The 12,277-nt window shown below is 43.3% G+C and overlaps 2 protein-coding genes across 2 annotated transcripts in view; one reads left to right on the top strand and one right to left on the bottom strand.

Annotated features, from left to right (window-relative positions):
- ABL1 (ABL proto-oncogene 1, non-receptor tyrosine kinase) overlaps window positions 1-4,920 on the top strand; it is a 201,834-nt gene extending 196,914 nt beyond the window's left edge. The window contains 3 exon segments of the mRNA XM_020973535.2: window positions 1,569-2,114; window positions 2,117-2,841; window positions 2,843-4,920. Coding sequence (XP_020829194.1) covers window positions 1,569-2,114; window positions 2,117-2,841; window positions 2,843-3,265 — 1,694 coding nt within the window. The 3' untranslated portion in view covers window positions 3,266-4,920.
- A 6,496-nt stretch (window positions 4,921-11,416) lies between these two features.
- QRFP (pyroglutamylated RFamide peptide) lies at window positions 11,417-11,846 on the bottom strand. The gene has a single exon (XM_020973540.2). The coding sequence runs from the start codon at window positions 11,844-11,846 to the stop codon at window positions 11,418-11,420; it is 429 nt and encodes a 142-aa protein (XP_020829199.1). The 3' UTR covers window position 11,417.
- Window positions 11,847-12,277: the final 431 nt, after the last annotated feature.

Here is a 12,277-nt window from a genome sequence, read left to right as displayed (position 1 = left end):
AGGAGTTTTCTGTCTGAATAACTAATAAGCAAAGCAGATCTTGAGTGGACATTCTCAGCAGCAGAGCCCAGACCCCTTATTGCTATCTACTTTTCATCCTTTTAGGATCATGATATGAGATGTTAAGCACAATGCATGCCTGTAGTAGGAACCTAATAAATATTTGTTGACTTTTTACTTTTTGATTTGATTAAGAAAGGCTTTAGGAAAAAAAATTAATGAAAACTCTTAACCAATTATTACATCAGGGATCTCTGATTTTATTGATGTCAGTATTCCTGGATGAACCTCACATCCAAGCCATGGTAGACATTTTAATCAATTAGTGTAGCCAAAAATTAGTCATCACCTAGTGACCAACCCTCCTCTGGTCAGGAGCCTCTTTGAAGTTAGCTAAGTTGATCCTCTCCTTGACATATCTGCAGGCCATCAAGAAACCCATGCTCAAGCCTTTTCAACTTGACACTGGACCTGTGATTCACTGGCACCAGCTGGGCTTCCTCCATGCCATGATGAGGCAATGTATGAGGACTTTAGTACAGGATGAAAATCATCTTAATAAGAGATGTGGCACATTTTTGGCATCTCAACACCTCCTAAAGATATATGTCAATGGGAAATAGAGTATGAAGCCAAGAATATCAAATATCAGCATTGAAAATGTTTTACTAGAATTTCTCCCTTCTCCATTGACTCTACCCCGGAGTAAAATTGTAATAATCATTCAGATTCCCCTGATTCTTTTCCCTACATGCTGCCTGACTTATGGTAAATGAATATGTTGTCCTATAAGCAACTCCATTTAGATTTTAGAGAGTGCTAGCAGAGAAATCTTCTTCTAGTAGTTGACCTCTTGGTGAGAATACTTGTCATTCAAAAATGAGGACATTGAAGACTCGCATACATTTATCGTAAACCATTATTCATATTTAAAGTACGCCAATTTGAAGATTTAAAAAGGTCATCCCCTCTATCTTCAGAGCATAATAGCTCATTGTCACTATGTTTCTATGGCATGAAGCACCTTCCCTTCCAAATTATGCCACTTAGAACATTCAGATGGTTGAGTGATCTGAGGGTAATAGGTTCTGAGTTTCTGTTTGGCTCTGTCATTGTTTTCACTTGACCAGATAATGGTGTCAGAAGGGGACTCTTGTGCTTTAATCTAAACAGATGAGGGGAAAAGGAGACAAGTGTCACCCCTATTTTTTATTCTTATGTCTTCAGTTACTCAATGAATGAGAGGCTTACTTAAAGAAGAAAAAAGTCACATATTTAATAAATAGTTAATAACTACAACATTAGAATGCCAAGCTCTGAATACAAAAGAACTAATTTGTCAAAATTAGGTAGAAATCTCTGAAATAATATTTATTGATAATCATTTTAGGAAATAATATGTAAGTTTATCAGCAGTGAGCCTGTGCCCTGATGTGGTTCCCATGCTACAGAATCTGTGTACCAGTCTGGTCTTACAGGAGGGAGGTCTCAATGATATGGTCACAAAAAGGGACATGGAAATAAATGCTTCCTCTTGATTCATCAAAACCTTCCTAATTTTGTTTCAGATCCTTTGGATCATGAGCCTGCTATTTCTCCACTGCTCCCAAGGAAAGAAAGAGCTCCCCAGGACAATAGCCTGAATGAGGATGAACGCCTTCTTCCCAAAGACAAGAAAACCAACCTCTTTAGTGCCCTAATCAAGAAGAAGAAGAAAACCGCTCCAGCCCCCCCAAAGCGCAGCAGTTCTTTTCGGGAGATGGATGGCCATCCAGACCGCAGGGGAGGCGGAGAGGACGAGACCCGGGACCTCCTCAATGGCGCTTTTATCACAGCTCCCGCAGAGGCGCCTGAGCCATCCAAGTTCCCAGGTGCAAGCAATGGGGTGAGTGTTAGCAATGGAGCTGTGTCAGGGAGCTCAGGCTTCCGGTCTCCTCATTTGTGGAAAAAATCGATCGTGTCAACAAGTAGCCGATTGGCAGCCAGTGAAGAAGAAAGTAATGCCAATTCCAGCAAGCGCTTCCTGAGGTCATGTTCTGCCTCTTGCGTACCCCACGGGGCCAAAGACACAGAATGGAGGTCAGTAACACTACCTCGAGACCTGCAGTCCACTGGGAACAATTTGATTCTTCTACGTTTGGTGGGCACAAGAGTGAGAAGCCAGCCTTGCCTCGGAAACGGGCAAGTGAGAATAAATCTGATGTGACTTCCAGGGGCACGGTGACCCCGCCACCCAGGCTACCGAAGCAGAATGAGGAGGCTGTTGATGATGTCTTCAAAGATACAGAGTCCAGCCCTGGTTCCAGCCCCCCGAGTCTGACGCCAAAACTTGTCCGTAGGCAAGTCGTGGCGACAGCATCCTCTGGCCTGTCCCACAAGGATGAAACTGGGAAACTTAGTGCCTTAGGAGCCCCTGCTGTGCTTGAACAAGTCCCTGTTAGCAAAGCTGCCTCCAGTGCGTTTATGGGGACCAGTAAGGTCTCCAGTGAGGAGCCCAGAGTGAGGAGGCACAAACACTCTTCTGAATCATTAGGGAAGGACAAGGGAAAGCTCTCCAGACTGAAACCTGCCCCACCTCCCCCCCCACCATCATCTGCTGGGAAGTCCACGAAGTCCTCTCCTAGCCCTGGCCAAGAAGCAGCAGGGGATGGAGGCCCTAGTATTAAAGCAAAACAGTTGACTATGGTAGCAGATGATGCTGCCAAGCAAAACCAGTTAGGAGAGGGTGTCAAAAAGCCTGTGCTCTCCTCTGCACCAAAGCCACAGTCATCCAACAAACTGCCGATGGCCCCAACCACCACTCCGACCACCTCTCCCTCTACTTTACCATCTGCTTCGTCGGACCCTCGGAGGGGAACAACTGTCTTCCACTGCTTTCATCCCTCTCATATCTACCCGAGTGTCCCTGCGGAAAACCCGCCAGCCCCCAGAGAGGCTTGCTAGTGGTGCTATCACAAAAGGTGTGGTCCTAGACAGCACCGAGGCCTTGTGCCTGGCCATATCCAAAAACTCAGAGCAGATGGCCAGCCATAGTGCTGTGCTAGAAGCAGGAAAAAACCTTTATACTTTCTGTGTGAGCTACGTGGACTCCATCCAGCAGATGCGGAACAAGTTTGCTTTCAGGGAGGCCATCAACAAGTTGGAAAACAACCTGCGTGAGCTTCAGATCTGCCCCTCGACGGCGGGCGGGGGCCCTGCTGCCACCCAGGACTTTAGCAAGCTGCTCAGTTCAGTGAAAGAAATCAGCGATATAGTTCAGAGGTAGCAGCAGCCAGGGCTCAGCCAGCCAGAGCTGACTGCTGATAGGTGTAGCCTAAGAGCTATGGTAGACTGACAAGAGACCGGTGAACCAGTGCCTCCAGGACAGGAAAAGGCATCCAAGGTACAGACTGTGTGCTGCCATGGAGCACACGCAGCCTGACTGCCTAGGCCGTGGGATGTCAATCACGATATGTTTTTCTCCTTTGCAGCCCAGGTTCCCTGAGTCATTGCTTTTCTGAAACTCATCTGTGGAGTTCCATCTCTGTGGACTGAAGCCAAAATACCAAGGCCCTGCTGTCCCTTTTCACTAATGTTGCTTTAGAATAAGCTTCAAGTTAGAAGTGGGCATGGAAGACGTGGGTTTTGTTTTCTTCCTCTCCACAGGCGTTCCTGTGTCTTTCTCTTGCCATTTTCCCAAAGGGTGAATCTCCTGAATGCTCACGTATTTGAGCCTTTCCAGTAAAGTACTGCTGACATTCACCTCTCTTTGTCCCAGGAAGGGAATAGTCCTGATTGATTTTCTTAAGTCTTCTAAGCTAAGAAATATGTTTGAGGAAATAAAATATTCAGAAGGGTGCTCAGAGCAATCATTGCAAGGTGGCCCCTCATGTTCACCTGTTGGCCAGAGGCTGAGCTTTCCACCTTGTTTTCTTGTGTGAAGAAGAGCTGATGATTATTGGGTTAGTAAGTTGTGATAAGGGAAACAGCTGGGTGGCTCATCAAGTGAGCAGCGAGGGCTGAGGAGGAGGCACAAAGCGGTTTGGGATTTAGGTCATCCAGCCTTCCCTTTATCCTGGAGAAGAAATCGCCTCCCTTTTGTGATGTGTCGCGCCAAACAGGGGCCGATGGATTTTGGTTCCTAAAGAAAATGGGGTTGATGCTGCTGCAATAACGTAGAGAAGGAAGAGGCCAGGAAAGCCGGGGGACAGTTGCCTAAGTTGTTTGGCGTCTGTGTACTCGGCAGGTCTGGGGCTGCCCTCTTACGGTGCTAGTCACTGGATGACGTAGTGAGAACAGAAGTTTGGATCCAGTCGTGTACTCATTTATTTCTTCCTCATGCACTCCTCTAAAGCAAAGCCCATTCTTACCACCCTTTCTGAGACAATAGACTGTTTAGTTTCCTGACATTCTTGAAGGCTCCCTAAGCAAGCTCCATTCTCTGCAAATCGATGAGCATCATCACAGCCGCCAGTTCTTAACAGAAGCTAGCTGCCAGTGAGCACAGAGTTCATTGCACCAAAGAGAAAGGAAAAAAGTGTTGACACCCAAAGGCCCTGGCCACGTTTGGCCATACGCTTGGAGTTTGGAGAATGCCTTTTATTTAATTACAATGAACATCACTTATCAATCTAATGTTTCTCTAGGGGTTCTGTCAGGGACTTCAAGGGGGGAGGGAAAGCCCACAGAAAGTATTTCAGATGGCAGGCAGCCATCTTTTGTCTTGCTCATTCTTCCCCAGGGACTCCCCGGGAGCGCTGGAGGTGCAGGGACCATGACTCGCGGGGCAGCCACTCGTAGTTTTCCTTGACCTCTGCACGCCAGTATCCAGGCTGGATAAGGGGCAAGAAGCAATAGGCAGGGGACTAGAGAGAGACTCGCCACATTACCCAAGAAACAAGGGTTATGACTATTAATGGTGCAATTCAGCCCCTTTACAGTTACAGAAACCAGAAGAAAAACCACATTCCTTCCTCCTTCCCTCTAACTCCTATGACCCTATTGCTTTACACTATTTTTACACTAATCACCTTAACTTGTATTTTATTTTTCTGCTAGAAATGGTTTTTAAAATGGTTTTCTTCCAATACCCTCTTTATATTTTCATGTCACCTCTTTGCCCTCACAGACTGCTGTGATTTACAAACACCACCAGCTGCCTTTTAAACAGACAAAACAAAACAAACCACACACACAAAAATCTTTGGACTGTTTTATGAGGTACTGTTTTTGTTTTGTTAACATAATGTGCCACTATATTATGCATTTGTATCTTGCTATTACATTTTTTATAGACTTACTCTTTTATAAATGTGTAAATAGTTTTTCAGCTGTCCTTTCTGTAATACCTATGGTGCCATTTCTTTTTTTTTTTTTTTTTGGTCCAATACATTTTGTTCAGTATGTGACTCTCTTAATGTTTTTTGAGTCCAAGTCTGTCTTCCTTAGTATTTTTTAAATAAATCGATGTTGGCAAAAAATAAGAACCTCTTCATGTATTGTTTTAAACCTTAACTACTCTTTTTTTGTAAACCATCCAGTCGTGGTGAAAGGAAGATATCTCGTTTTAGTAAAGGAAATATAAAGGCTTTGTATGCATGGTGCCTGTTGGAGCCTGGGGAGAGGTGTTAGGGTCTTGAGTTTTAATGTTACATTTTGTCAGGAGACGGGGTGGAGAGGGAGGACAAGTGAATGATTATTGAAGAAAACAAGTATGTTTCCTTTGGCTATTTCATTTCCACCTTATATGAAGCAAGGTTCACTGCCCCTTCCCAAAGTGGTTACTAGCACACAGAATGTGGCTGTCTTGCGTCCTGTGTCATTATCTGCAATGGCTGGAACAATTTCCTTGTCCCTCTTCTCAAACCTTTCTTGCATCATAAGAAACTTACTTTCCAGCAACCTAGACTGCTTGTAATTCAGCAACTAAGATGAGGCTAAACAGAAATGAACTTGCCCCACTTGGTAGTGGCAGGCGGAAAGGAATAAATGATTTCCTTGGTGAAGCTTGCATTAACTTTTATGCTATTGGAGTATTATTTAGTGTGCAGAAGGAGGTAATTTCCTGAATTACTACTTCTTGGCCTGAAAGAGTTAACACCTCCAGAAAGGCATTTCTTCTTATTTTTGCCTTTGAACCCTCTCTCTGCCGCCACCCATCAGCTTAAAGCACCGCTCATTTACCTGTCTTTGACATGCCTAGTGTCTTATTTCTTTGTGGGAATGATGAATAGCTGTGGAGTGCTGGCCTGCGTGGTGTTATAAGACTATAATGGTAACCCTTTATAGAGGCCTATTCTAGCCACCCACTGAGCACAGGTTGTCAGGAGGGACTCTCTTTCTTCATGGGTTTGGTCTCCATTTAATGCTGGCTGACAGCTTGGAAAGTTGAAGTTGGGGAAGTAAGTAGAGCCCTCTGATAATGATACTTATTAAACCAGTAGGCTTGTCAAAGGAATACATATCATGCTCACCAAAGCATATTGAAAAGTACGGTTCACAAAAGCCCTGTGAAAGGAGCTCTGTTGCAACAAGATGTGTTGAATATCATTGGAAGAGGAAACCAGATGAGAAAATTTGTATAAAGCAAAGACTGGTAGATTTCCACATCTAGAATTGCATCATTTTAGAGCTGTAAACCATCATCCAGTCCAATCCTCTCATTCTGTAGATGAGAAAAATGAGAATCAGAGACATGAACCCACTTGGCCAGACTCATTCATGAAAGGGCACTCATTGAACATAGAAGACCCGCATTTGAATCCCTCCTCCATTACTCCTAAAATTGTGCATATTGTGCAACCTTAGGCAAGTCACCAGGCCTTACCCAGAGCTTCAGTGTCCTCATCCATAAACTTCCAGGAAGTTTCATGGGTTCCTTCTAGCTGAAACATTATGGGAAGGATTTAGCTAGTGGTAAAAGCAGTACTAGAACCCGGGTCTCAACTGATGTAGTGCTTCTTCCACAAGTAACTAAATCTTCCTTTTCATTTGACAGCTAGTTTCAAACCTGAAAAATGACTCATCGTGTTTCCCAAGAATTTTCTGAGCACCCTAACTGGGATTAATCCTGCCCCAATTCCAGTTCATTCATATCACTGAGTGATGCTACTTTTAATTTTTCATTCGGAGAATTCTAGGGATCTTGACAACACTGTCATACAATGGTATGGGAAATTCCTAATATAAGAACACTAGACTTAAAATGGCCTTTTATAAACATCTCACTGTAATCTGTGACATCTCATGGTCTTCACATCACTTGAGAAAAGCCTGTGATAGATCACATTGAGACCAGTTTCCCCAGGTGTTGTGGAGATTCTTCTGTTATCATTCCCTGAGTCAAGGCTAATAGTGGACAGATTTCTAATTCATATCATGCTAAAAAGAACACTAGTGAATTCATCCTGTTTTTTGAGTTTGTAGGGTTGTTTCTTAAAATTAAAAAGAGAATTGATCAAGTTCTCCTTTTTATTTTAATTCTTACACTTTGTAGCAAATGCCTCACCAAATGAGTGATATCATGGTAAGTCAGCGTCTACACTAAAAAAGAAAAGAACCTATACCCCAAATTTTACACATTCACATAAGATTTATTGAATGATATCCTTGATAGCTAACTGAGACGGAGTCCTCAGGAGGACTGGAGGTAGGGGGAGTGCTGTATATTTTCAAGAATGTATCAAATCATTCCATCTTTGGCTGGGCATTGGGGGTTGGGAGGCTCCCAAGACAGCTTCCAGCTTTCCCCTTTGGATTGGAGAGGTCCCATGTCTAATGTCTGTTCATTTTCCTCAGTTTCCAGGGTTCTAGGGCACCGGTGGGGAAGCAAGGGATTATCTGTTACCTCTGCTCCCATATCTACAGTTTGGGATCTGTGAGCGATGTAACTGGTTGAGAGAGAGCAAAGGAATGGGGCAGCGGGGAGGTGGAGGGCAGGGGTGGGGGAGGAAAGGTGATGACTGAGTCTGACCCATCCCATGACTTACTTGCTCAGTTTAACTGAGCCTGTTCTCAGAGGGTTAGAGATCTCCTCTCATTGCCCCTAGCTGGATTCTGAGGCACTTTCCCAGGGTGCAGGTGCACCCCTTTATGTACAGGTGTCCATTAGCTTAGGGGCTAAGGGAACATTTGAACTTCAGCAGCATGGGGAGACGTGAACTAAATCCATTCATGGTTGTACTTGGAGAAAGAACTACAATTCTTATGTATTACAAAATAAGAATTTATTTAGGGGTCTAAAATGACCACAATTGTAAAAGCTCAGGAGTGAGACTGTATTTCATTAGCATTGTTTATTTACCTCCACCTTCAGTTTTGATAGCTAAAATCCTTTAGACTTACACACCCAAAATGGAGACCTTTTTGTGTATTAGATAAACACAATTAACAGATGCAAACAGTAAGTGACCTTGATTTGGAAAAGTAAGGGAATGAGAATGAGTTGCTCAGGGGAGCCTAATCTGTTTCCGAAATAAATGTTTTGCAAAGACCTTCACCTCCACTAATCTGGAGAGTAATTTTTGCTGTGAAGGAGAATTCTGAGGCTAACTGCATGGCATAGGATGATTGGTTGACATCAGGAAGAAGCAGACCTTTAACCAGGAAATGGTAGGGTTGGCATGAAGGAGGGCAGGGGGGTTAACGACTAAATTTAGCCAAATAACAGTGGGAGGTGATTTAACAGATCAATGCATTTAACAATTTGATTGCCCCAGTTTTCAGGGTGATTGAGCCTGAATGTGCAAGTAAACTGGAAGACGAGCTTTATTTGTTGTTGGGTGTTGGATGTTTTTTGTGTATTTTTTTTCAAGGTGAAAACTTCCTGTCATTATTTCTGTTCCTCTGAAACCACACTCTCTTGATCTCATGCTTTTCTGACAAAAGTAAATAAGTCAGATTCTGCAGTCAAAAACTACCATATGTACTAGTGAGTGACCCAATTCTTAGTATCCTGCCAAGTGACATTAATTAGTGACCATGTGGATGAATGTCTTTCTACAAAAAGGAACAAAACCAATAAGGAGAATTCATTCTAGGCATCCTTCATAGCTCTGTGATTTTTTTTTTTTTGCCTTTCTGTTTTACTCAGTGTTAATGGATGGACAATGTAATTAGATGCTTTGGGATGTTCATTAGTGCGCAGAGGGAAAGGGACCCAGGTTACCTTCTGTCAAAACACATAGGCATACAGAGTGTCCCAAAAGTCAGTTGTGAACATGGGTAAATTTTAAGCTATTAAAGCTGAAAACTGCACTAAGACTTTTGGGATGCTCTGTATATGAAGCATACCTGGTATGAAAGAGTATTGGCTAAATTATTCTGAGACTTTACAGCATAAATTCACAAAATTGTGACTCTTGGGAATTCACTTCAAAAAAATTTGACCATAAAGGGTTTTTGCTTAAGAGTTCTAGAACTTTTGTCTTCTGTGATTAGAAGAGTAAAGAAATGGGAGATTACCCTCCCAGAATTAGTACCTGTTGCGATTTTAGTGTTAATTCAAAGTCCACTTCTTCCTTGCAGGAAGTATTCTGAATTGTGTTACCCCCAAATGATGACACACATTCTTTTTGGTGTCTTATTATATAATTTTGATTAGTCCCATCATCTGATCTTCATTGCCACTGTCCCAAGCCAAAATGGTCATTGAGAGCAGAGTACATGCCCCAGGCCCAAAGATTAATCCTGTCTTTGTTAGTGTCCAGTTTAGAGTTAAGTGAAAAGCTGCAGCAGAAAGAGACTTGCCCTAATTGGAAAGTAAATTATTAACTCCAGTATTCCTTTTCCATCTTATTACCCATGTTTCTCTATTCCAAATCAGTTTGGTTCTATTGTAGCACCAATATGTTTCTCCATAATGAAGCATCTCTTTGACTGTTAAAGATTGAGGGCTGTTGCTAGAGAATGTAAGTCTCTCACAAAATGAGAAAGGACCGTTGAACACTACATGCTGCCAGGCTGGGCTCAGCCCAGTGTGGTTCTAAAAGGCTAATAAAAATCCACCAATTAATTGTGACAGTTCAATGGAAAATTATTCAATTGTGAACATGAGTAAGGTACAGCTTTAAAAGAGGAGGGGAAATGTTGCTATGGTTACATCAATATAAGCTCCTTGTCTTAGCAGTTGAAGCACTCCAGCATGTGCACAGCATCAGATAGCTATATTTGACAAGGGATAGCATCTAAGGAGACACCAAAGCTATGTCTGAAGCAGGCGAGTTACCCAGCCCCAGGTCTGAAACCACTGCAGGCTTAGCTCTGGTTTTTCCTGGGATTGGGTGAGCTGTTTTTCATATGTTCTCTCTAAAGAAACTAGCAAAGGCCAAATAGAATAAGAAAATTTACTCTGCATTGTCTCTACCTTTCTGCTGCCGATATTTCTTAGACTGTCAACTAGAGGAATGTCAAGAAAGGTGTGTGGGTATGTGCAATAGTTTCAGTCTTCAAAGTGTTAAGACATTCACAACACCATAAGTTTAAGTTCTGATATACTAATGGCCTGTAGTTAAGAGTCTGTAGTTTGCAGGGGTTGTAATTTTTATTTAAAAAGAAATACATATATTGAAAATGTGAAATACAGGCTTGTTAAACAGCAACATCAAATGCCTTTTCATGCGTAGCTCATTCAATCCCCACGAGAACCCTGGCTTCGTAAAAGCATGGTACTCGGAAGATGGCTTATCCCAATAACCTGGGCAGCTACCCTGTCCAAAATGGCAACTTGACAGTGAGCAGCATTTTCCTGCCAGGGGCATTTTGTGTTAATGGGGATGGAGAACAAGAATATTGGTAGGTCTTTTTTGTTTGTTTGTTTTGCTTTGACTTTTTAAACCTGTGCATGGTGCCCAGTAGAATCTGCTCCTCATTCACAGCCACATTTTGGATGTCAGCTTACAGGCATCCCTGTGGAGACTGTCAACACTTTGATTATCCCACTATAATCACTCAGTCCTTCTGCCTTCAACTTAGAGCATGGCATGCAAGCTCGCCCAATTCTTATTCATTGCATTGCATCTTTCTCAGCTCAGTGCCACTGAGGCCAGGGGATTGTTTTAAAACAATGAGAAGCAGACCGCTGGGGGAGGGAAAGAGTGCTACAGACTGAGCATTGTTGCTTTTCAGTGAGTTTGAACAAAGGCTGTGTGTTTTTCCTTATCAGAATACACCATCTCTCTCTCATCCTGTTACATGAGCAAAGTTTGGGATCAAAGGTCACAGAACTCACACATCAGCCCACCCAGCCCACCAGCATAACATACAGAAAAGCCCACCTAATAATGTTCTGAGTTTCTAGGCAATTTATGTTGGGAATTAGGGCAAGTGGGAATTAAAAGAAGACAGAACCAGGGACAGCCATTTGACTTGGAGCAGACAGATGAGAGAAAGTCCCCGAACAGGCTCCTTTCCGTGGTATCATCCTAGCCATCTGCAGCCCCTCATCGCCGGCCAAAGCGGAAGCTAAAACCACCTTTCTTTCTATTGTAGCCGCTGAGTTCCTCAGCCAGGCTGCCCAATAGACCATTCCGCTTTTCTTCACTTGCTAGGTAGATGCTGGTAGCTTTGTTGTCCACCTCTTGCCTCCCAAACCTGAATCTGAAACCAGCTCTCTCTTTACCAAGTCCCTGTAGCTTCTTTGCCATGACGAACAAGGAGGCCAGATCTTGGAATCTCTTCTGCCTAGGTGCTCCTTCCGGGAAGCCAGGCTGGTGACCTCCCACTCCCTCTGACTCGCTCATCTTAACCCTGTTGATGCCATCTGATGGATGTCTGATTTCTCTTCTGTCACTTGGAGGAAAGCAGGCACCCAGAGTCAGGAGGAGGAGACAGGAGAGGGAGTGAGATGCTTTCATCTGGTTTGTGGGCATTGGGGAGCAGAGGGAGAAAGTTACAGACTGCACACACTCATTGTTTCAAAACAACTTGTCAACAGTAACATCTCAAAGTCTGGGCAAACACTGTGGTGCTGAGCTGGAGATCCTCAGCTGAGCCCAACTTCCAAGAAGCATTAGTTAGCGTCACTAGGCTGGGTGTTTGGGCTTTTATTTTCTTAGCAGTCTTGGGAGTTGATTGTACCAATTAGGCTGGTTTTCACTCTACTGAAATCCCTGGATCTGGCTGCTTTGGCAGCTTAGTGCTATAATACTGCCACTGCTTGAATGGTTTACAGCAGTGTAGTTTTGCCCTGGTAGGGTTGAGTGAATTTGGTCTCATTAGCCTTTTATTATAATTATTGACTCTTGGGCTTTATCATCTCAGAAGCACTGGGTGGAAAGCTATGAGCATCCACTTCTAATAG

The sequence above is a fragment of the Phascolarctos cinereus genome, unplaced genomic scaffold (genome assembly GCF_003287225.1).
Source record: "Phascolarctos cinereus isolate Bilbo 61053 unplaced genomic scaffold, phaCin_HiC Scaffold_2;HRSCAF=192, whole genome shotgun sequence".
Taxonomy (NCBI): domain Eukaryota; kingdom Metazoa; phylum Chordata; class Mammalia; order Diprotodontia; family Phascolarctidae; genus Phascolarctos; species Phascolarctos cinereus.
Note: the sequence above shows the minus strand (reverse complement) of the source record. Positions and strands in the feature narration are given on the sequence as shown.